The sequence below is a fragment of the Acytostelium subglobosum genome, assembly GCF_000787575.1.
Source record: "Acytostelium subglobosum LB1 DNA, scaffold: scaffold21, whole genome shotgun sequence".
NCBI classification, from domain to species: Eukaryota; Evosea; class Eumycetozoa; order Acytosteliales; family Acytosteliaceae; genus Acytostelium; species Acytostelium subglobosum.
The window spans coordinates 351,887-373,423 of NW_012236512.1; the positions used below are offsets into that span (position 1 = coordinate 351,887).

At 42.2% G+C, this 21,537-nt stretch overlaps 12 protein-coding genes across 12 annotated transcripts; 7 read left to right on the plus strand and 5 right to left on the minus strand.

Moving 5' to 3' along the window:
- Nucleotides 1–480: 480 nt before the first annotated feature.
- Nucleotides 481–690, minus strand: SAMD00019534_092120 (hypothetical protein; the record flags this gene model as incomplete). The annotated part of the gene is made up of 1 exon (XM_012895626.1): nt 481–690. The coding sequence occupies one exon, from the start codon at nt 688–690 to the stop codon at nt 481–483; it is 210 nt and encodes a 69-aa protein (XP_012751080.1).
- Nucleotides 691–1,181: 491 nt separating this feature from the next.
- On the minus strand, nt 1,182–1,922 carry SAMD00019534_092130 (hypothetical protein; the record flags this gene model as incomplete). Its single annotated transcript, XM_012895627.1, has 2 exons — nt 1,182–1,487; nt 1,572–1,922. The coding sequence occupies 2 exons, from the start codon at nt 1,920–1,922 to the stop codon at nt 1,182–1,184; spliced, it is 657 nt and encodes a 218-aa protein (XP_012751081.1).
- A 433-nt stretch (nt 1,923–2,355) lies between these two features.
- On the minus strand, nt 2,356–3,344 carry SAMD00019534_092140 (hypothetical protein; the record flags this gene model as incomplete). Its single annotated transcript, XM_012895628.1, has 3 exons — nt 2,356–2,820; nt 2,898–3,211; nt 3,299–3,344. The coding sequence occupies 3 exons, from the start codon at nt 3,342–3,344 to the stop codon at nt 2,356–2,358; spliced, it is 825 nt and encodes a 274-aa protein (XP_012751082.1).
- Nucleotides 3,345–4,053: 709 nt separating this feature from the next.
- Nucleotides 4,054–5,766, plus strand: SAMD00019534_092150 (hypothetical protein; the record flags this gene model as incomplete). The annotated part of the gene is made up of 1 exon (XM_012895629.1): nt 4,054–5,766. A coding segment is annotated over one exon (1,713 nt), but the record flags the coding sequence as incomplete, so codon positions are not given.
- Nucleotides 5,767–6,199: 433 nt separating this feature from the next.
- Nucleotides 6,200–7,854, plus strand: SAMD00019534_092160 (hypothetical protein; the record flags this gene model as incomplete). The annotated part of the gene is made up of 3 exons (XM_012895630.1): nt 6,200–6,319; nt 6,423–7,676; nt 7,747–7,854. The coding sequence occupies 3 exons, from the start codon at nt 6,200–6,202 to the stop codon at nt 7,852–7,854; spliced, it is 1,482 nt and encodes a 493-aa protein (XP_012751084.1).
- A 215-nt stretch (nt 7,855–8,069) lies between these two features.
- Nucleotides 8,070–8,678, plus strand: SAMD00019534_092170 (hypothetical protein; the record flags this gene model as incomplete). Its single annotated transcript, XM_012895631.1, has 2 exons — nt 8,070–8,173; nt 8,279–8,678. 2 exons carry the CDS (start codon nt 8,070–8,072, stop codon nt 8,676–8,678), a joined length of 504 nt encoding a protein of 167 aa, XP_012751085.1.
- A 68-nt stretch (nt 8,679–8,746) lies between these two features.
- On the plus strand, nt 8,747–8,908 carry SAMD00019534_092180 (hypothetical protein; the record flags this gene model as incomplete). The annotated part of the gene is made up of 1 exon (XM_012895632.1): nt 8,747–8,908. A coding segment is annotated over one exon (162 nt), but the record flags the coding sequence as incomplete, so codon positions are not given.
- Nucleotides 8,909–9,075: 167 nt separating this feature from the next.
- Nucleotides 9,076–11,322, plus strand: SAMD00019534_092190 (hypothetical protein; the record flags this gene model as incomplete). Its single annotated transcript, XM_012895633.1, has 4 exons — nt 9,076–10,432; nt 10,501–10,643; nt 10,725–11,021; nt 11,080–11,322. 4 exons carry the CDS (start codon nt 9,076–9,078, stop codon nt 11,320–11,322), a joined length of 2,040 nt encoding a protein of 679 aa, XP_012751087.1.
- A 221-nt stretch (nt 11,323–11,543) lies between these two features.
- SAMD00019534_092200 (hypothetical protein) lies at nt 11,544–12,195 on the minus strand (the record flags this gene model as incomplete). Its single annotated transcript, XM_012895634.1, has 3 exons — nt 11,544–11,552; nt 11,656–11,958; nt 12,043–12,195. 3 exons carry the CDS (start codon nt 12,193–12,195, stop codon nt 11,544–11,546), a joined length of 465 nt encoding a protein of 154 aa, XP_012751088.1.
- Nucleotides 12,196–13,781: 1,586 nt separating this feature from the next.
- Nucleotides 13,782–15,203, plus strand: SAMD00019534_092210 (hypothetical protein; the record flags this gene model as incomplete). The annotated part of the gene is made up of 5 exons (XM_012895635.1): nt 13,782–13,934; nt 14,012–14,152; nt 14,224–14,297; nt 14,370–14,787; nt 14,901–15,203. 5 exons carry the CDS (start codon nt 13,782–13,784, stop codon nt 15,201–15,203), a joined length of 1,089 nt encoding a protein of 362 aa, XP_012751089.1.
- A 1,351-nt stretch (nt 15,204–16,554) lies between these two features.
- On the plus strand, nt 16,555–20,085 carry SAMD00019534_092220 (hypothetical protein; the record flags this gene model as incomplete). Its single annotated transcript, XM_012895636.1, has 6 exons — nt 16,555–17,459; nt 17,518–17,723; nt 17,788–18,293; nt 18,367–18,554; nt 18,631–19,931; nt 19,997–20,085. The coding sequence occupies 6 exons, from the start codon at nt 16,555–16,557 to the stop codon at nt 20,083–20,085; spliced, it is 3,195 nt and encodes a 1,064-aa protein (XP_012751090.1).
- Nucleotides 20,086–20,214: 129 nt separating this feature from the next.
- Nucleotides 20,215–21,291, minus strand: SAMD00019534_092230 (hypothetical protein; the record flags this gene model as incomplete). The annotated part of the gene is made up of 2 exons (XM_012895637.1): nt 20,215–20,427; nt 20,509–21,291. Coding segments are annotated over 2 exons (996 nt in total), but the record flags the coding sequence as incomplete, so codon positions are not given.
- Nucleotides 21,292–21,537: the final 246 nt, after the last annotated feature.

Below are 21,537 nucleotides of genomic sequence, written 5' to 3' on the forward strand. Positions count from 1 at the left end.
ACAAGTTGACAGCTGGTTTCTCAACTCTTCCATTAGCATATCATCAGTGCCCTCAGACAAGTCAATGACTGCAGCCTCCAGTAGGGCATTAATGGCAGATGAGCCGTTGTGCCTGGTACAATTGGTCTGGTTGTACTACTACTACTATTTCTACTACTACTACTGTTGATACACCACTCGATACGTTGGTTGGTAGGTTTGCTCGATGGAAGATACAACACGACTAACGCAGATCGATTAGTGAATCCACTACTACTAGTCACTGACTGACTGACAGGTTGGCTCGCGGGTCTAGTTGACATTGGACTGTTGAGTCGTGTGCGATACCTGCTTGTGAACGATGCGATGGACACAGAATACAGTGCCAAGGCTTCGCTACTGATTGACATACTGATCAAAATGGCAAGACACTCGAGTGAGTTGGCCGAGGAAGTGGTCAAGAGTCACTTCCTCATCGATGGCATACGTGATAACATACTCTCAAAGCCTGCCCAGGATCCACTGCTCAAGACTCAACAGTCCAATGTCAACTAGACCCGCGAGCTGCTGCTGCGTACTGATTGGTTGGCTCGATGATCCGCTGCGATCATTACCAAGCGAGTGTGTGCTGGAGCTGCCACCATTGTCACTGCTACTACTACTGCTGCTGTTGATTGTTACACCGTGCCACTTCTTTAACTCCTTCATCATTCCACGTTTGTTATCAAGTTTAAAATGATGTTCCATGTCTTGGAGTTGGCACCTTTAGGATATAACATAGTATTAACTTTATATATTTTAAATGTATGTATATGTATATGTATATGTATATGTGTGTGTAAGTATGTATATGTATGTAAGTATATTAGTTATGTTATCGAATAAACACCTTACTTACTTGTACTTGTTCTTCGCAATGGAGAATGATTACAAACAAACATGATGAACTTTATTACCTTAAGAGGAAAAACTTTGTCGTCCAAAAATGGATGCCTCCTAGTTGTGAGTGCGTTGGGGGTCATCCATCACCATCAATCTGCAGATATTGCTGAAGTCGATATATATCTTGTTGTCTATCATGATGAGATCGTTTGGTAGTATATAAATTTATGACCATACATTCAATTTCTTAGACTGTAAAGTGATATTTATTATTATTATTGTGTTGATTGAATGATGATAATGCAATGTTCCATTGTTAGTTATTTTTTGCCTCTCTTTTTTCCACGACTTGTTGGTGGTGTTCTAGTGTCCTCATCATCATCCACCACATCATCCACAACCTCCAAGTTAGTTCTCTTATTGTCTTTGGCGCAAACCCGTTTGTTGTTCTGTTTCTCGTACAAACTGAAGATAGAGACAGTAGGTTTAGCCTCTGACCTTTGCTTCAAATCTTTGACCTCTGGGTCTATAGCGGTTTGGCCATCAAAGTAGAGCATCTGATTGACCAACACATCATCAACGTTCTCAAACAATAGGTCTCTCAACTCCTTGTGATGGAAGCATATCTAATGTTTGAGTGAGCGAGTGGGATGAGTCAGTCGTCTCTCAACTATGACGAACGAGTCGAGCCAGTTGCAGCTAGTACTTACAAATCCTCCCGCGTGGTGCATTGCCTTGTCATTCCTGTTGGAATCACCCAGACATATCAAGTTTCCGTTTAACTGCAATCCTATCTTCTCGTGTGTGCCTGTGAAGGAAAGAGATGCTGTAGGCGCTGTTGAAGTTGTTGTTGTTGTTGTTGTTGTTGTGGTTGTTGTGGTAGTGGATGTGGAGCACGTATCATCGTCGTCACCCTCTCCACCATCTACATCATCACCATCATCACCATCCTCTCCGTCCTCCTCTTCACCACCAGTTGCACGGACTACCTCTAAAGTAAGTGACTCCACCTTTGTTTTCTCTTTGAAGGGCACCTGTGGTTCAATTGAATCGGCCAGCATACTAAAAGGCCTTTTCCAAGTATACATGGCATAGACTCCATAAGTCTTACCAACAATTGAAGGGTAATGTATTTGCTAGGTACATAGGTTAGTGAGTGAGCAAGTGAAAGAATATGTGCAATCAAAGATAACATAATGTAAACTTACATCAGTCGATACAAGGAACTTGGTGGTATATCGCCACGACATGACCAACCATTGATCAATACCAAGGTCTAGGAAAGTACAAAAGTTGTACTTTTGGTCACAATCAGTGTTGCACATACATTCTGATAGTACTAGATCATTACCATCCAAATCAATAGTATCTGTACCTGAGTTACAGTTGTTGGAAATCCTGTTGTCTATTTGATTGTTTGTTCGTGTTTATTGTTAAAGTTAATTAATTGATCAACAATTTCCGATGATTTTTTGAAAATTGGTCATTGATTGACTACTTACTAAATCCATAGATTTCCAAGTTGCCTGAGGGTATAGGTATTAAGATTGGGTTTCCATTATTATTCATGCAATCGTTCTTGGTGGTGGTGAAAGCTTGGGGCTGAGCCAAGAACTTGTTGATGGCATTGATTCCTTCTCCAGGTGATACCTTGATATCCTGGGTCATGGTACTCCAACTAGTGTCACAAGTATTTGACGGCTCAGTTAGATCAAAGATAGTGCATAGAGAGTTGGTCGTGGTTAGTTGTGGACGGGTCAATTGATACATTTTTACCAAAGCCTTATATTGATCCTCATCATCAAAGTTGAAGCAGAATGCATGCTGCGATGGATCATCAAAGGAGAGAAGGAATGGTTCGATATTTAAGAAATCAGATTCATCAGGTTCACCTGGAATGCGCATTGAATGAGAGATAATATATCCATTCTTTTGTTTCTTGTCATAGGTCATCAAGAACTTTGTAGTGAAAAAGAAAATAATATATATTATTAATATTATGAATGATTATTATGATGGAGGTGGATTGTAATTACCTTTTGGTGAGCCTCTTTATAAAGAAGTTTAGTCTTGATTTTTGGATGTACCTTCAAAGCGGTCTCCCTTTTCTTCTTAATGAACTCCTTCTTTTCATCACCTTCAAAACCATCCTCAATCTCACCATTCACATCTGCCATATTAGACCTCTTTCCATTCTTGTCCGAGGTAATTTCATGGAACCAATTCTGAATGACCTTGTCATCGCAATCATCATTCCTCTCTTCGTTGATCTTGCCAGCTTGATCAATTTGACTCTGGATGAGTTTCATGAACTTGTTATCATCTTCATCCATTTTATTGAAATGGAATGCTAATAAGAAAAAAATATTATAATTAATATTATTATTGGTATTATTATGTTATTTACTATTCCAAGTAGGAATAATACTATACATACATTGAATAGGATCTTTGTCGGAGACGAATAATCCACTTGAATACATTTGTTTTTTTGTTTTAACTTTCTTGTCTTTGTAGTTTGATAGATTGATTGATTAGATAAATTCGTGTCAATGGTCAGGAGATAAACTTACCAACATGACCTTTGGCTAAATTGTTATATGCTTCGGAGTCTTTTTTGGGACACTTCTTCTTAATCAACTCCTTTGCCTCCTCCTTCAACCTTTCCTCAACCTTTGGGTCATAGTCTTGGTTGTTCTTTGATTCGTCAGTTATGACAAACCACCAAGACACTGGCTCTCCCTTGAGATTTAGGCATGTTGGCCTTGCTTGAGGTGATGTTGGAGCACAAAGAACAAGTACAACTATAAGTGATAATAATAAAATAATTGATAAAGTATTTTTCATGTTTATATATTTATAATTAAAAGAATATAGGAATTAATAATCCCTCATTGATTGGATAAATAAACCTATCTATCTAATCATTCGAAACAGACCGAAGTGAGGCAATTACAAGATATTTAAATCTATTTTGCAAAACTCGTTAGTGATTGTTAAAAAAAAATGATCACGTGACATAATCACAAATATCTAACCGATAGACAAAGTCTAAATAGAGATAATAATAATAATCAATCAATCAATCAATCAATCAACATGTTTAAATTCCCTTTTTTTATTATCACGTTGATTGTGTCACACTTGGATGATCCGATTGACCGGATGTCCTATTTGTTAACATCAACTTATATGTATCAACGACGACATCTCCTTCAGCCAGTCCAAAGATTATTATTCTCTGAGGTACTTGTGCTCTCTCAGCACTTATCATTGACATCGATCATACCCAAGACCATCAAGAAACTGATATTTGACAATGAGTTCAATGCACCAATCGATCACAATGTTGTGATTCCAGCTTGGATCACAGAGTTGGTGTTTGGTCAATCATTCAACAAGCCAATAAGTGAACAGACCATTCCTTCATCAGTCACCTCACTAATATTTGGTGATACATTCAATCAAACTATCATGACCAACTCAATCCCATCATCTATAACATCACTCCGGTTTGGCAATGCCTTCAATCAACTGTTGACATTGGGTGCGATACCTGCCTCCGTGACGTCACTCACTTTCGGCGAGAGGTTCAATCAAGTGCTCAATGATGGTGTCATTCCTTCAACCATCTCAACACTATCATTTGGCTCTGACTTTAATAGGGAGTTGGGCTCGCTCTCTTTGCCTGCCTCATTGACCTCACTATCTTTTGGTAATAGATTCAACCAGGTATTGACGACTGGATCAATTCCAAGCACAGTCACAATGCTGCGCTTGGGACATTTCTTCAATCAAAGCTTGGCCGTTGGACAACTCCCAACTTCACTGACTGAACTATCATTTGGCAAAAAGTTCAAACAGCCACTGATAGCTGGTGTATTCCCATCGTCGATCAGGACACTCTCATTTGGACGCAACTTTAACCAGCCATTGTTGGAAGGAGTCATCCCACCCTCGGTCAAGACCCTTGTGCTTGGATATAAGTTCAATCAATCAGTCAACGCACCTTCTGTGACGAGCCTCTCTATTGGTGATCAATACTACACCTCGGATGTTCGATTCAAGTTGTCACACCTACATACCTCAACTCTGCAACATCTAACCAGTCTGTTACTGGCCAACGATGATCCGGAAGTCTTCAAACTCTTTGAAGGTGGCCGCCCATTGAACCATGTCACCAGTCTCACTCTGACGGGCTATGGTCATCGTTTGTCGCCAGGTATGATCCCATCCAGTGTGGTCACTTTGAATCTCCCTGAATACTGCGACGACTTACAAGTGAATGATATACCTTCGTCAGTGATCAACCTTACACTTGGCAACGGATATAATCAGAGTGATTTGGAGCCTGGAGTCATCCCATCGTCAGTGGTCCGACTCAATCTTGGTGATGAGTTCAAAGAACATCTATGTGACGGCTCGATTCCAATGTCGGTGACCAAGCTCAGTTTGAATGGACAGGCTTCGTTTGAAAACATTGAAGCGCTCACGAATCTCAGGTCGATCACGCTCCACATCCCAAACGACTACTCAGGCATCACTGAACAGATCTTCTATCAAACGGTGCCGACCAACACCATTCGAAACTGCACCCAAGATGATGGACAGATTCTACAATCGGTTCGAGTGATCAATTATGACCAGGACTCATACGATATTGTGTACATGGTGTATAATCACATTGGACAAACTTATTCGTTTGGAGCGTTCAACATCATTCCAAGTAGAGTCCAGGTTGGAAGGACATCCGCTCGAAGATACAAAGATAAGGTGTCCTGTCCATACATACCCTTTCAAGCATTGTCCAGGGGACATCTTCACATTATCGAATCAAACAGAATCATTCATTGCTCATCCCTTGGATGTAAGAAAAGGCTCCCTATCCTGAATAATAAAATAATGGAATGAAAGTTGATTGATTTGATTAATAGTCCTCATATTGGTTGCAATCAAACTGATGATGATCTATCTTGGACTACAGTTAGTCCATCAACATGATGTTGGTCAATGGAATGATCAAATCATTGTACTCGATATGCAACTAATGGTTAATAAAAAGATTGTTCATCTTCTCAGTATCCACCAGGAGAAGTGATAGCCTGGTCAGGGACAATAAGACAAACCAAAAGTTTGCATTGTTCCCACGTGTTTTGATCACAATGATCTCTGTTTTGATCTTCAGCTTTGAAAAGACACCACAATGATGGGGTTGAAGGGAACAAAGGACCACACAATGACTCTTTGAGACCAATTTGAAACTTAAGTTCAAACAATACTATTCATTCATTCATTCATTCAACCATTTGTACTCAATAGATAGATATAGATATATACAATGACAACATTCAAAAGAGTTGGAGACTATGTTAGACAGACTTACCCTATGTATGTTGGTAGCAAACCTGTCACCAAGTCATCAAACTACCTCAATGTAATCGATAAGTTCACAAACAAGGTATGCCTGATTGATTGATTGAATGATTGAATGAATGAATGAGTGGTACACTTCTAACATCAATCCATCCATTGATCGCATGCACACCGCCCTCCAACCCAAGCATGTCAGCACAGTGCCAATCGCAGACAAACAAACTATTGATGAAGCTATCAACATCACTGTGAAGGCTGCACCGGCAATGGCAGAGATGACATCATTCCAGAGGAAGGAGGTGTTGCTGGATGTGGCGAACAAGCTCAGCAAGCGACAGGAGGAGTTTGCCCAGGCGATCGTGGTCGAGGTCGGCAAGCCCCTGATCGATGCCAACACCGAGGTTGGACGCGCCATCGAATCTTTCACTATTGCCGCCGAGGAGACGGTGCGCCAGTACGGTGAGAACGTGCAGCTCGACATCTCGAGGAGGAACGCTGGCTTCCAAGCCGTGTCCAAGCGCTTCCCCGTCGGTCCCATCTCCATGATCGCCCCGTTCAACTTCCCGCTGAATCTCTGTGCGCACAAGGTTGCCCCGGCTATTGCCGCTGGCTGCCCCTTTGTGCTCAAACCATCGGATCGCACGCCAATCAGCGCTATGCTGCTGGGCGACCTGCTGTCCAGCGTGGCGCTGCCCGAGGGTGCCTTCTCAATCTTCCCCACGTCCCTCCAAGACGCGCCCATCCTCAGCAGAGACGATCGATTCAAGTTGGTGTCATTCACTGGCAGTCCTGCAGTGGGCTGGCGCATTAAAGAGGAGTCAGGCCGCAAGAAGGTGGTGCTGGAGCTTGGTGGCAATGCGGCCTGTGTCGTCGATCAGTATAACGACCAGTCAAAGCTGGCGTCCATTGCCAGCAGGATACTGTTTGGAGGATTCTACAGCGCAGGCCAGAGCTGCATATCAGTGCAGCGTGTCTACATCCACGAGAGCCACTATGAGACCCTGAAGCGACTGTTGATCGAAGGCGCGGCTCAGCTCAGCAAGCGCTGTGGAGATCCAATGGACATCAACACATTCTATGGACCAATGATCACAGAGTCCGATGCGATCCGTATCGAGGGCTGGGTCCAAGAGGCCGTCAACAAGGGTGCCAAGCTATTGTTTGGTGGAAAGAGACATGACCGAGTGTTTGATCTCACCATATTAGAGAATCCACCAAAGGATTCGTGCATCAGCTCCAAGGAGGTGTTTGCGCCAGTGTTCTACATCGAACCATTCACAGACTTTAAAGAGGTGGTGCGAAGAGTCAACGACTCTGAGTTTGGTCTCCAAGCAGGAGTGTTCACAACAGACATCAACAGAGCCTACTACGCCTTTAACAACATTGATGTTGGTGCCGTTGTAATCAATGACATACCATCAGTCCGAGTCGAGTCACAAGCTGTATGTATACATAACTCAACTTTTTTGTTGGACACGATTACTAACATGATGATCAATCAATCAATCAAAGTATGGAGGTATCAAGTCGTCTGGACTTGGAAGAGAAGGTATTAGACATACTATTGAGGAGTATACAGAGTTGAAGCTTATGTTATTGAAAGATGTTGGAAAGATATAATGTATTAAAGTGATGATGATGATACTTGATGGATCACTATCCAGTCCAATCCAATCCATAAGCCAAAGATTGTCCAGGCGAGCTCGGAGTTCATTTTTTTTTAAAGTTGTGATCATTCTTGGGTTCATTCAATCACGCTGCTGCACATGTCATTCAAACAAACATACTACTTGTAATCGTTTATTATTATTTATATATATATATATTATACAGATATGGCATCATTCCTAAACAGAGTGAAGCATTACTTCTCACAGGGAAGACTTGCTGTTGGTTCAGAGGTGTTCTTTGACACTAACTACCGTTATCCTGCACCAGGGTATGTCATCAACTATCATCATCAACATCAAACAGCAACAGGTCAAGACTAACGAGTATATCTATGTCTATGTTGAATAACTATACAACAACTCAACAACAACAGATCACAGACACCACCAGATGTTACAAACAAACAACCATTGAAGACTAGACCAATGAGCAAGGTGTACAAGTATTTGAAGAAGAGAGGAGAGGTCCAACATATGAGACCAGCACAGGCATTTGCTGATGCAACTGATGCCGAGGAGCAGTACGCCAAGGAGTACTACGAGAAGGAGCCCTACCCAGTCAGCAAAACACACATTCTCAACACTGCCCAGCTGTTCAAGGCTGTCAACGCCGACTATGGCTTTGACATTCGCAACATCAACAACTTCACCAAGCACCAGAACAAGATCGAGATCCCAGGCGGTCTCTCTGCTGATCACATGGTCTTCACCTATCAAGAGTACCACATCGACACTTTCGAGCATCTTCCAAAGAAGGTCGAGTCCTCTTTCTAAGTCAACAGCAACAGCGACAGCGATACATACATACATTCAAATAATCAATCAATCAATCCAATCACACCATGGTGCTATTGGTCCCCGTGTACCATCATAACTACCATGATCTAGCAACTACCAACCACTTTACATCAATAACAACATCCATCAACGAGAGTGCTGTCAACAACCCATTGGCAAACAGACAACGACCGTCTGTTAAAGCAGCACATGTAGTAAGCAATCAATAAACTTTGCTCCACTCCGCTCATCAATCATGTCTCCAAGTTCGTCAAGAACTTCAAAAAGATCAGATTCACCCGCTCAATCAATCATTCATTCTCGCAATCAATCATTATTGAAGTTGTATATTAGTAATAGCAATAGTATAAGTAGAAGTCGACACAAAAAAAGGATGGACTGCTCAGTGTTCCAACTTCAGAACGACTCAGTAGATGTATATATTGATGGTGGAGTGGCAGAGGCGCCTGCAGAAGAAGGCAGTGTACAATATGTATTGAATCAAAGGAAACAGTATGATCGACTTAGACAAGCATTCATACTTGGTTGCACACAGAGGAGACTTAATGTCGCTCAAAGGGCACTCTACTATCAAGCATTGGCAAGACACTTTAACATTGGTGGTGATGACGAAGAGGAATATGATGATGAAGAATATGACATTGATGACATTGAATATCAACTTGAAGATCAATATGACGTAGACAATGTGGAGGATGCCGATGATGTACATATCAATCACAATGACAAAGACAACAACAATACATCATCTACATCATTATCAAGCTCTGGAAGTGCTGGCTTTCAATTGGGCGACAGCCAACAACATACATTGGACATGGACAGAGATGAGGATGTTGTGGTGGCACAGTCATTGGAAGATGATGTATTGATGCAAGAACGAGTGGATGATGGTGATACAGAAGTAAAGACACCAGAGAATGTGGATACACAACAAGAGATACAGGAGGAACCTCCAACAACAACTACCTCAACAACAGAGACTACAAAGACACAAGATGAAGAGAATGTACATACATCACCAGTGGCCAGACGCCCGATGATGACTCGTCAAAGATCACTTGCCAATCAGATGACAAAGAAGAATGTACCAGTGATGACTCCTGTCAAGAAGAAGGCAAAGACAGCGGCTACTTCAAAGAGGAATGTTCAAACACTTCAATGCGATCATTGTGGAGACACTTCATCTAGATATTGGACAACAGGTCCCAATGGACCAAGGACCCTGTGCAAGGGTTGTGGAGTCAAGTGGGCCGAGAAAGTTGCCGCTGCCGCCAAGTCTCCTCCACCTACACCGGCAGTCTCCAAGCCTTCCACCTCGACTGGCAAGAAGCCTGCTGCTGCGATCAAAAAGGCTGTGGCCAAGAAGCCTGCTGCTGCGACAAGAGGGGGCTCAAGGAAGAAGGCGGAAGAAGTGCCAGAGCCTAAGGAGATGCCAACTCCACTCAACAGGTTCAAGGCGGTCTTGCAGTCAGCATCAAGGGAGCTGGCCAAGAGTCGTGGCATTCGTATGAATCTGGCGGCACACGATAAGGAGAATGGCAACATCAGCACATCACTGGCAGATCAACAATCATGGACAAGTGATGAGATTGACAAACTGAATGCGGCCAAGAAGAAGGTCAAACCAACGGACTACCATCACTACTGGGACAAGATAGCACAGATGGTTGGAACAAAGACTGCCGAGCAATGTCAACAGCAATCAAACAGCATCTTCCTCACTCCCAGTATGTTTGTTGCTCTTACAACACTTTCAATGTCCTGGATCACTAACCATGTCCCTCTGTGTGCACAGACAAAAACAAGAAGAGGAAGAAGGATGATGAGGAGGAGGAGGAGGAGGACAATGGCAAGACAGAGATATCGCCAATCAAGCTGGACTCAAGGTCATTGAACACATTGAAGACAAAGAGAAAGATCAGAGAGTTCATTTTAGAGGTATGGATGAGGATGGATTGATTTGTTGATGGATGTGGATGGACTCTGGAAGACCAATTACTCACCTCATGCATCAACCAGCAAACCAAGTCCAAGAAGACGAATGACATTGTCAATACTACACCATTCAAGAGAACTTATAAACAGTTTGTTCCAAGCACATATTTGAATGACTCGTTGGAGGAAGACGATCTATTCAATCCACAGGCATCATCCTCCAAGACATCAAAGGCCTCCAAGAAGGCCACTTCAACTACATCAACTTCATCAACCACATCATCATCGTCATCATCAACCTCGACCAACCCTCCTATCACACCAATCAAGATCAACCAAGGCAAATGGGACAGTTATATACAAAGCCTATCAACTCAGATTGTAAGTGCTTACTGACCTCCAGTTCCAGTCATGTACTTACCATCCTATTCCGCACTAGAACAAGGAGAAGAATCTAAAGGTTAAGATGGCCAATGAACTAAGTGGAGCTACGTCGATGATCAAGCCCCGCCAAGGCAACAGCAAGCCGACATTTGCCGAGCAAAAGAAGTCAATGGACATTGTCAAGAAGATCACTATGGACTACCGTCGCAAGCAGGAACAGATAGACAATCCAGATGAGTCTGACCCCGACTACTACTACGACGAAGATGAGGCCAATACATCATCAGACATGCTATGATAACTAAGTTGAGTGTAGTAGTCGCGTAACTACATGTAGTAGTGAACTGTCTTTGTCCACAAGCCTGCGTTTGTTTGTTTGTGTGCGAGCGAGCACAAGGTTACGAGTAGACAACAGACTCAGACGCGAGCGATGTTACATACATAGCTTTGTATCCAATTTATTCATACCTATTACTATTTCTTTTGAGCCTATCGCATCGATCAGCTGTAGGTTGGAGTTTAAAGGAACTGTGATGTGTTGTTGCCAGGCAATGAGTTAGTTAGTCAACAGATTGAGTTGTTTGATTGATTGAATGATATGAATGAATGAATGAAGTAATGTGATACTTACAGTGGCATCCTTATCTTGAAGGAAACGGTGTAGGTAGTTGACGAAGCGGAAGAAGTTGTGGTTGGCAACAGAGTTGAGGAATTGTTCCAGTGCTTTTCTGCGCTCCTCGATGAACTCTGCTTCGAAACGACCCTGTCCAAAAAGTGAAGACAGGTTGTTACCTGGCAATGGGTACAACTCGCCAAACTTGATAGCCTTTGGCTTCTCTGACAGCTTCTGTTTTAAGTGGTCTCTCAAGTTGGAGAACTCCTTGTATCTTCTACGCACGGTGAACTCGCGCTCAGAGTACTCTGGGAAGGTGGTCTATGAAGTGGAGTGAAGTGAGAGTTATCGATTGTTAGTCTCGCGAGACCAAGAATAATCAACAACAAGGGTCTCATTACGTACACGTGTAGTAATCTTGTAGGAGATGTAATCCTCGATTCTGAGTGGATCGGTGACCTCGATCGTTATATATTCAGGCTCTTGGTAGTCTCCATCGACCTTCTTTGCCTTCTTCTCTGGTGATGTAGTTGATGCAGCTGCGTTGGCTGATGACATATCTCTCTATTATTGATATATATATTATAACTCTTTAATTGAGTATATATATATGTATATGTATGAAAATATGTATGTATGTATAAGTAGAGTAGTATGTGTTGTCAAGGATTGATACATTGTGTCAACAAGAAACCATCCGCATGGGTGGACCAGACTGAGCAAGCAACTCAGCTCAGTTTTGGATCTCACAAAACACTCAAATACTCAAAAAATAAAATATCTCCTTATGAAAGTTCGTTTGACGTTGGCATTGCAGGATGTACTGTAATAAATTGAGGATAATGTGATGCTCTCTTGATAGCAAGAGATGATGATCAAATAATTACAATTGTTTATTATTTATTATCTGATTGGTACTTATATTTTAAATATGGGTATGTCTAACACCAATCAAATCCTTGAATGGTTTGGTATTCTTTGCCAAACCCTTTAGATGCATAGGTGTAATTATAGTATCATTTACCTTTGGCGATTTACTTGGTTCAGACATTGTTACGAAAATAGACTTCTTATGCTTTGGTTTATGTATGAAGTAAAGTATATTTAGTTCCATGGAACTGGGAAGAAAGTGTCATCCATTATCCAATCCAACCAACTTTAGATTACACTTACATTCTTCATAGTTTGAAGGAAGTGACCTCTATTTGTTGAAAGGAATGATCTGGTACCTGTCAATTGTCCTGTAAATGTCTTTAATAATAATGATGAGTTCATTTTGTATATATATATATCTCTATTATGTATCTATATGTTATCTTTGTTTTGTTTTCTTTAGAATGTATGAAGACAATTGCTTCATCTTAAGAAAGATAAGTATCTTGGTTTGAGTGGACTACCCTTTGTCCATTGACATCTCTAGATTCACAGGGGTGGCACCCTTCTTCTAAATAAGGAAGTGTTGTAGTTCTGTTGTTGTCCACAAGACAACCCACATTCATTCTTCAAACAAATACAAACAACACAAGACAATTATTTGTCTCTAGAGATAATATCTTGTGACTTGTTTGATTTGATTGAATGATTGGTTGGTTGGTGATACTTCAAGTATGACCTTTTTTAGATGGAGGTCGCGATTGGTGATTCGGCTTCGGCTCATCAAAAGTTGGTAGTCTGTCAAAAAATATCATTGTTTGGTTTCGGACGGATCGGCCTTTGTATCATTTGCATTGCACCATGGATGGGTTTGAGTTAAGTCGTCAATTTAGAAATTGTTTGCATTCTATACTGTATCAACTCTTACTATATATTTACTGAACAGATAATACTTATTTATACAACTTACATGTAAGTCAACACAACTTACAACAACAACAAATGGCTTGTAGTGAGTGGTCATGTCGTGTTGGTGTAATCTTGTGTTTATGGGGGTCACATGCATATAAAATGTAGATAGAGATAGAGATAGAGATGGATAGTGTGTGTGTGTTCATTCAAACATATAACTACTACCTACTACTACTACTACTACTCCAACTCGCTTTCTTACAACATTTAGTTGTTATAACTACAAAATCTAACAAACTAAATTATTCTTCAGACAGCTGACAATTCAATTTAGATATATTACTACATACAGGGATAAGATGTTGGATTTATATAGTGCGGCGATCGCACAACATTTTGGCAATGATACTGGTAGCAGCTCAGATCATACATGTAAAACATCATTTGCAACTGGTGATGTTGTACTAGGTATATTGTTGGCAGTTGGCATATTCATTTCTTTCCTTCCACAGGTTAGTATCTAGATATCAAAGTCATCATCTGATCCGAATCGAATGGCCATTAACACTTATACATATACACTTCATAGATATTTGTATTGATACTTAGAAAGAATGTAGAGGGTCTATCAGTAATCAGCTGTTGGTTCAACTTTGCCAATTGCATGGGTACATTCTTGAACAGTCTTTTCCTAAACTGGTTTGTCTTTACATGCTGTAGCAACTTCTTGGTAGGTCTAGACTGGACACGACTCAACACAATGCACATGAGAAGTGTCTAACAACCCTCATTCACTCATAGACTTCATGGACGTGCTTTGAGAACTTCATCCCAGTCGTACAAATGGCTGTTCCATTCGTTGTAACTGGTGTCATGTATGTGTGGACTATAGACATCACATATTCTTTGGACAACAGATTCTAATTCTTCAATCACATCACATCCAGCTTCGCACTCTACGTAGTGTACAGACCAAAACTTCCACCTTTATCATCGGTCAATCAATCGAGTAATGGTTCACCAACTAGCCCAGCTCCAGAACATGAGAAGGCGCCATTGATTGACAACGATGTGGAACAACAAAAGGATGGCAAGGGTGTGCTGCCAGCCGACTCCTTCCTGTTGAAGGAGGGCAACAACAAGATCGAGCGATTCTTTATCAGAATGGACTGGTACAGTTTGCCCTTCTTCTGGGGCAGCATTGCATTCACCATCATCTTCTTTGCCATTGGTGTTGCTCTTATCTACTCCTATGGAGACATCAGCAATGTTGTCAAAGGTTATGCCTACGGACTTGGCATCTTGGCCTCTGTCCTTGTCTTTTTCCAATGGATTCCACAAATTTACACAACCTGGATTGCTGATGTAAGTGATTTCCCGATGGAAATGGTGCAAATCCATCAGTGCCCTGGTATTCTGAGTGTGAATCACATACTAACCAACTCGCCATCATCCTTCAACCGCTTCAACTCAAACAGGAGATTGGAAGTCTCAGTTTGTCTACATTGCTGATTCAAATTCCAGGTGCCATTTTGATTTGTTTCAATCAACTGTCACTTCACCAATCGTGGACAACTTGGTTCCCTTACTTGGCGACTGCAGTACAAGAGATCATTTTGGTGGGCATCTGTCTCTATTATATCATTAGAGATTATAGAAAGAAGAAACAAGGTTTGCTACCAGTGCCTCAAAGCGAAGAAGAGGCCGATGCACAGCAGCAACAACAGCAGCAACAGCAACCGATTGATTCAATGGGACCCGACCATATCATTAACAAATAACACACTGCAACATCTTATTATTGTTACATTTACAATTACAACATTTACATTTGGAGGTGATTGATCGATTGAAGAATCCTCAAGCATGATGTTGTGATGCATTGATTGATTGATTGATGCCTAGGAATTGACAGAATGAAGGACTTCAATGTAACTCAATATCCTGGGGGTTCTTCATCGATAAACATGGATGAGATGTAGATTTTAGATTATCTAACATTTGTATGACGCCAAATATACTAATATAGTAATGGATGGGATGGATGGATGGATGTATGATGTCCCCCAACATGAGGAGGCATTGTTGTCCTCGCCTGCCCCAAACATATCCCAACACCACAACCACTCCACCATAACAGGTAGTAAGTGAGCTAAAGTCTGTGTTGTGTGAGAAAGTTGTCCGAGTGTGTGGATGTGTAAGTATGTGGTCAACCTGGATCTAGCTGAACACATCCTTATAAGGAGCTTTACAAGTCATAGTACTGTTGTGTAAGTGTATGAGTGTTGTGTGGGTTGGATGTCTCCAGGTATTCTTGTTCTCCTCCTCAATCTTCAAGTATGGACAAAGGTGTCCAAGTTGTCACTGTCTTTCTGTCCTCTGGCTTGGCTTTGCCCAGTCCATTCAAGACCATGAATGAGCCAATGAATGAATGAATAGAGTCAAAGAGTGTTTGAGCTAATATACCAAAGACTCAAAGGTCTTCATCGCGATCATCTAGTCCATCCAACCATCCAATTAACTTAATCATTCTTATAACTTACCAAACAAACAAACAAACAATTAAACAATCAAAAAAATAAGTTGTAATCAATCCTCAATCCTATTATCCCTTTAAAGATCCAGATCATATTATTGTAGTTGTATTTGTAATTTGATATAAATAATCATAGTTAGTTATGTTGTAAAGAAGAAGAAGAAGAAGAAGTTAGCCAGTTATCTTATTGAAAGATGTTAAATATAGCTCCTCCAACACCATTGATTCCATCGACCTCGGACGTCAATCGTGGCGGCAATATGTATATTAGAAGAAATAGTTGTCCATTGTTGACACACCCATTGGTCGATATTACAATGATGATCCGTCAACAACAAAACCAACAACAACATACAAATGAATCATTTCACATCAATATAAATAATAATAATGGTAATGATTGCCCAACAACAACAACATTGGAGCAACCAGACTTGGATCAAGAGTCCAGCAGTTGTACATCGTCAATCTCATCATCGGCCAACAATATACAGCCACTATCATTCATAAATAGTGTGTTTATAAACAATAATAGTTGTAGTAGTAATAATAATAATAGTTATATCAAGGGTGAGCAGCATGTCCATGACCTAGGAATGATCAAGGACTATGACGATGAGGACATCGACGACCTGATCGACATTGACTACCCTGCAGCTGATGACACTTCCTCCACACCGCACAGTGGGGGCGTGTCTCCACCGCCATCGACATCACCCAATGCATTGTTGCCCAATGCCTACCCGCCCTCCCCGCCATGCACGCCACGCAAGGACAAGCGAAGAGTCAAGAGGCTGCACCTGGAGCTCTCACCCTGCAACCTGTCACCTCAGATTCAAGTCAACAACACAACTGAGCTAGAGTGCATCGAGTCCATCACATCATCGACAAGGGACACATTCTTCCCAGTGATCATTCAATCACTGATCAAGGTTCTTGGCACTGGCAAGCGCATATCAATCGCAGAGATGTGCAGTGGGATGAATGAGATGAACGTCATACTCCAACATAAAGGCGGTCAAATGGGCAACATGGGCGAGCACTATACATTGGGCTCACTCAACGACAGGAAGGATGCCACGCCCTACCTCGAGGACGACCTGTTCCGAATCCCACTGGTTAGCTCAACACTATGTGGCGAGATACAAATACAACCGATCAATGCGATTGAGATGTGCTGGTTGATGCAAAGCTTCATGCTGAGGTTCATTGTCAGGCAGACCATGTACGAGACCGAGAGGAGGATACATGAGTCACTACTATTCACCATTGTCGAGTGCAGCACATCGTCTTCCGAGGACTTCTTCCATCTGCTCTCCAAACAACTATGTCACTCATTCAATGCCAAGTACTCTGGCGTGTGCAAATTGATCTCGAGCGTGGCCGCTATCAACATATGCTTCGCAAGCAACACATCCGACCTGGAGAGCAGAACATTCTACATCTGCAATGGACCTTGCAAGATGATATACGATGAGAAGAAGATTGTATTCTTTGATGAGTAAGTATATTTGATTTATTGATTGATCATCAGATCACTCAAACTAACTCCAACCCAGTGTCCAGAACCAATTCCCCCAAGAACCATTCTTTGCTAGCCATGGAATTAGCAGCTACATGGGATTCCCTTTGATTGGCTCAATGGGACAAGTTATTGGCCACATCTTCCTTATGGGCGAGCGTCCATTCAACCCTGTCGTTGGCAGTTCTCCAATCATATCTGCCATTTCCAAGCGTGCCTCTGTTGAGGTTGAAAGAAGGAAAGGTATGTTATGTTCACCCACTCATTCAATCAATCAATCAACTTGAGCTAACTAACGCCAACTTAGTCCAAGAGGAGTTGTTGTTGGCAGAGATATTGTTGGATCAATTCCCAGCATGTGTGTTCTTGGTCAACAAGCATGGAGTGATCATCAGAGAGTTTGGAAACACTGATAGTATACTGGGCGTTAGGGAGACATGTCTTGGAAAGAATGTGTCCTCATTTGAACGTGGCAAGGAGGAGATATATAGACATCTATGTGCATTGGATGCGGCCAATCAGCCAGAGAACATAATGGTGAAGGACATCAGATTGACCAAGGGCAACAATGAGGAGATGCTCTGTGAGATCTTCCTCAGGGAGATATTCGATCACAATGGATACTCTTTGGGCATTATGTTGGTGATCAGAGATATCACCGAGGCCAAACAGATCCAACACTCTTTGGAGCAAGCCAATCTTCAACTATGTGAGAGGAATAACGAGTTGATCGAGACTCGTGATCGAGCACTCAAGGCAATCCAAATGAAGTCCCAGTTCATGGCAACAATAAGTCACGAGATCAGAACTCCAGTAAGTATACACTACACTATCAACCAAACCCAATCAAATCAATATGTTCTAACATCTCACTCTCATTATACAGATGAATGGTGTCATTGGAATGGCAGAGATGTTGCTAACGACCAACCTAACACCTGAGCAATTCGAGATAGCCGACACTATTTACAAGTCTGGCGAGCTACTCTTATCAATCACATCAGACATCCTTGACTTCTCCAAGATCGAGGCTTCCAAGCTTGAGTTGGAGATGATCGAGTTTGACTTCATGGGGTATGTATTCTTATACATTCACTTATGTTGCATCAACACTTGCTAACAATACTTTCCCGCCATGACTTGACAACAGATGCATTGAAGGTGTGTTCAACACTCTTTCAATATCCTTGGAGAAGAAGATTGAGATCATATTGTTGTTTGAGAAGGATGTACCTACTAAGCTCATTGGAGACCCTAACAGACTGCGCCAGATCATCTTGAACATTGGATCAAACGCTATAAAGTACACGGATCAAGGACACATCTATGGACATGTGTCAGTCGTCGAGAGGTCCAGGGGCAAGTGTAAGATATGTGTGGCCATCCATGACACTGGCATTGGTATCGAGACGGACAAGCGAGCCCTGCTCTTTGAGCCATTCTCCCAATTGGACGCTTCAAACACGAGGAAATACGGTGGATCTGGTTTGGGTCTGGCCATCTGTAGTCGCCTTGCCAAGCTAATGGATGGTGAGGTGACATTGGAGTGGAGCAAAGCTGGAAAGGGATCAGTGTTCTCACTCAAGGCAGTATTCGAAGAGGTGGAGCAGCCACCAATGACACCATTTACAACAGAGCTAGTCCGTGATCCAGAGCCAACAGTGATGCCACTCTGTTTGATTGTGGACGACTATGCGTTTGGCTCCAAGGTGACTGTGGACAAGATGCACCAACTCTGGGTCACCAATGTGCACGAGATGAACAGTGCGTCACTCGAGGAGATACTCTACCTGAGTGATAGCAGCACACATAACTGGAGACTGATGTTTGCCAGCTGGAACCTACACATGATCATGATCGTACATCGAGAGCACAAGGACATCAACACTTTCATCAAGCTCGCAGCCGACACTGCCGAGTACTGTAAGAACATGCCAGTCAAGGTGGTGCTGGTCACCAACTTTGCCAACTCCAAGCTGGTGCCCAAGACAAGGAAGTACATACTGCTCACCAAGCCAATGTCCAGCATCAACCTACTGAGGATAATACGACAAGACTACGAAGAACTCTACAACAACCTTGGATCGCTCAATGAGAAGTCCATTAGGAAGCAATCCCTCGAGCTATTGGACAACAATCACACGACATTGAAGATATTGTTGGTGGAAGACAACTTGGTCAATCGAAAGGTGATATCAATGCAGCTGTCAAAGCTTGGCTACGAGTGTGACCAGGCAGAAGATGGCAATGAAGGTTTCAGCAAGTATAAGGATGGCGAATATGACCTTGTATTCATGGACCTTACCATGCCCAACTGTGACGGCACTCAATCCAGTCTCATGATCCGATCCTACGAACAGATTGCCAACAGGCCTAGAGTAGTGATCATAGCCCTCTCTGCCACAGTACTTGATGGCTCCAAAGAGTTCTGTCAGTCCATGGGAATGGATGGTATGTTATCATCATCCGTAATTCAATCAATCAATCGAACTAACATCATGTCCTTCTGTCCACAGACTTCTTGATGAAGCCACTGAAGATGAAGAAGCTCAAGCAGGTACTGGAGTCAATCAAGATAAAGAAGCAATTGAAGAAGTCAATGTAGGCTCAATCCACAAGTCCCCAATCAACCAACCATGTTGAAGTCAACAAGACGACCCTAACTTAAACACAATACAAATCGTATAATGTCATTGGGAACATGTTATGTTTATTCAAGTTGGAACATTCCATTGTACTTCTCGCTGGTGATGTCGTACTTGATGTTGGGAATGTCAATGTTGAAGTGGAGACCATTGACCACGTCGATGTACAGGTTGCTCACTCTGAACACGTTGCCCTCCTTAAGGAGATCGATGTTACCAGTGGCCACCAACGACCTTGAAGACTTCTGAATGATTGGAATAACCAAAGTCATAATGTCTTCGCTTGGGATTCTAAATGTGATCTGTTTGATTGATTGGTTGAATGAGTCAGTGGTCTGTCTCAGTCGTCTGTATGTCTCTGAGACAAGTGCACAACTACTTACAAGTCTACTATCGCTCATGACAGTGTTTGGTGGACACATGGCGTTGAACTCGTCTGAGCCAGTCTCGAACAATGTGTGATGGTCTTGGTAGGCGTCGGTGATGATCCTCATTGGGTCAAATTGTGGCTTGAGGAATGAGATACCATCCTCGTACACCTTGTACAGAGTTAAGCCGATCAATGCAGTGACACTGAAGCCAAAGATGCGGTAGATCATTCTGGTCTGCTCCACATGGTCGTACACGACAGCCTGATCGACTGCGCGCTGCTGTCCATCCTGCTGCTCCTGTCCCGACGCCTTGTCCTGCTCGCCTGCCTGCTGCTTCTGCTGCTCCTGTTGTGTCTCTCCAGATGTGGTTGTGGCGGTTGCCGCTGCGGCGGCGGCCTGTCTCTTGTTGTGCGCCTCTTGTACACGACGCTCCAGCTCCTGCTTGATCTTCAGCTTCTTCTGCTCGAGCTCCTTGTCGTCATCGAGCGACTCCTCTTCGATCTCGACCACAGTCTCGGTCTCGGTCTCCTTTGTTGAAGTCTTCTTTGTAACTTCTTTATCGTCTTCTTCGTCCTTTGGTGCCTTTGTATGTGAGCTAGAGTAGAGTCGCATGCTGCTTCCATTGTTGTACTGTATGTTGTTTAAAGATGCAATGCGAATATATTGAGCAGTGTTGTTGAACAACGTAGATCTGCTGAATGATGTAGAATAACAACGAGTCATCGATGATGAACTCTTTGTTTGAAGCTGCAATGCAGCTCTCAATGTATTTGAAAGCAACTTTCTGGTCAACATCTCTATCTATGTATATAAATATATGTAATAAGTTATATTACCAATAACAAATGATTGATTGATTGATGAATGACAAAACTTTGACGAACCTGCAGGACTTCGATCGTCGTTTTTTGTCGACACACAACTTATGTGGATGAAAACTATCAAAAAAGATACAAAAAAAGCACAAGCCAACCAATCATAATAATAATATGTATTTGTATGATTGTTATACAAACAAACTGATTCACTTTGAATGAATAC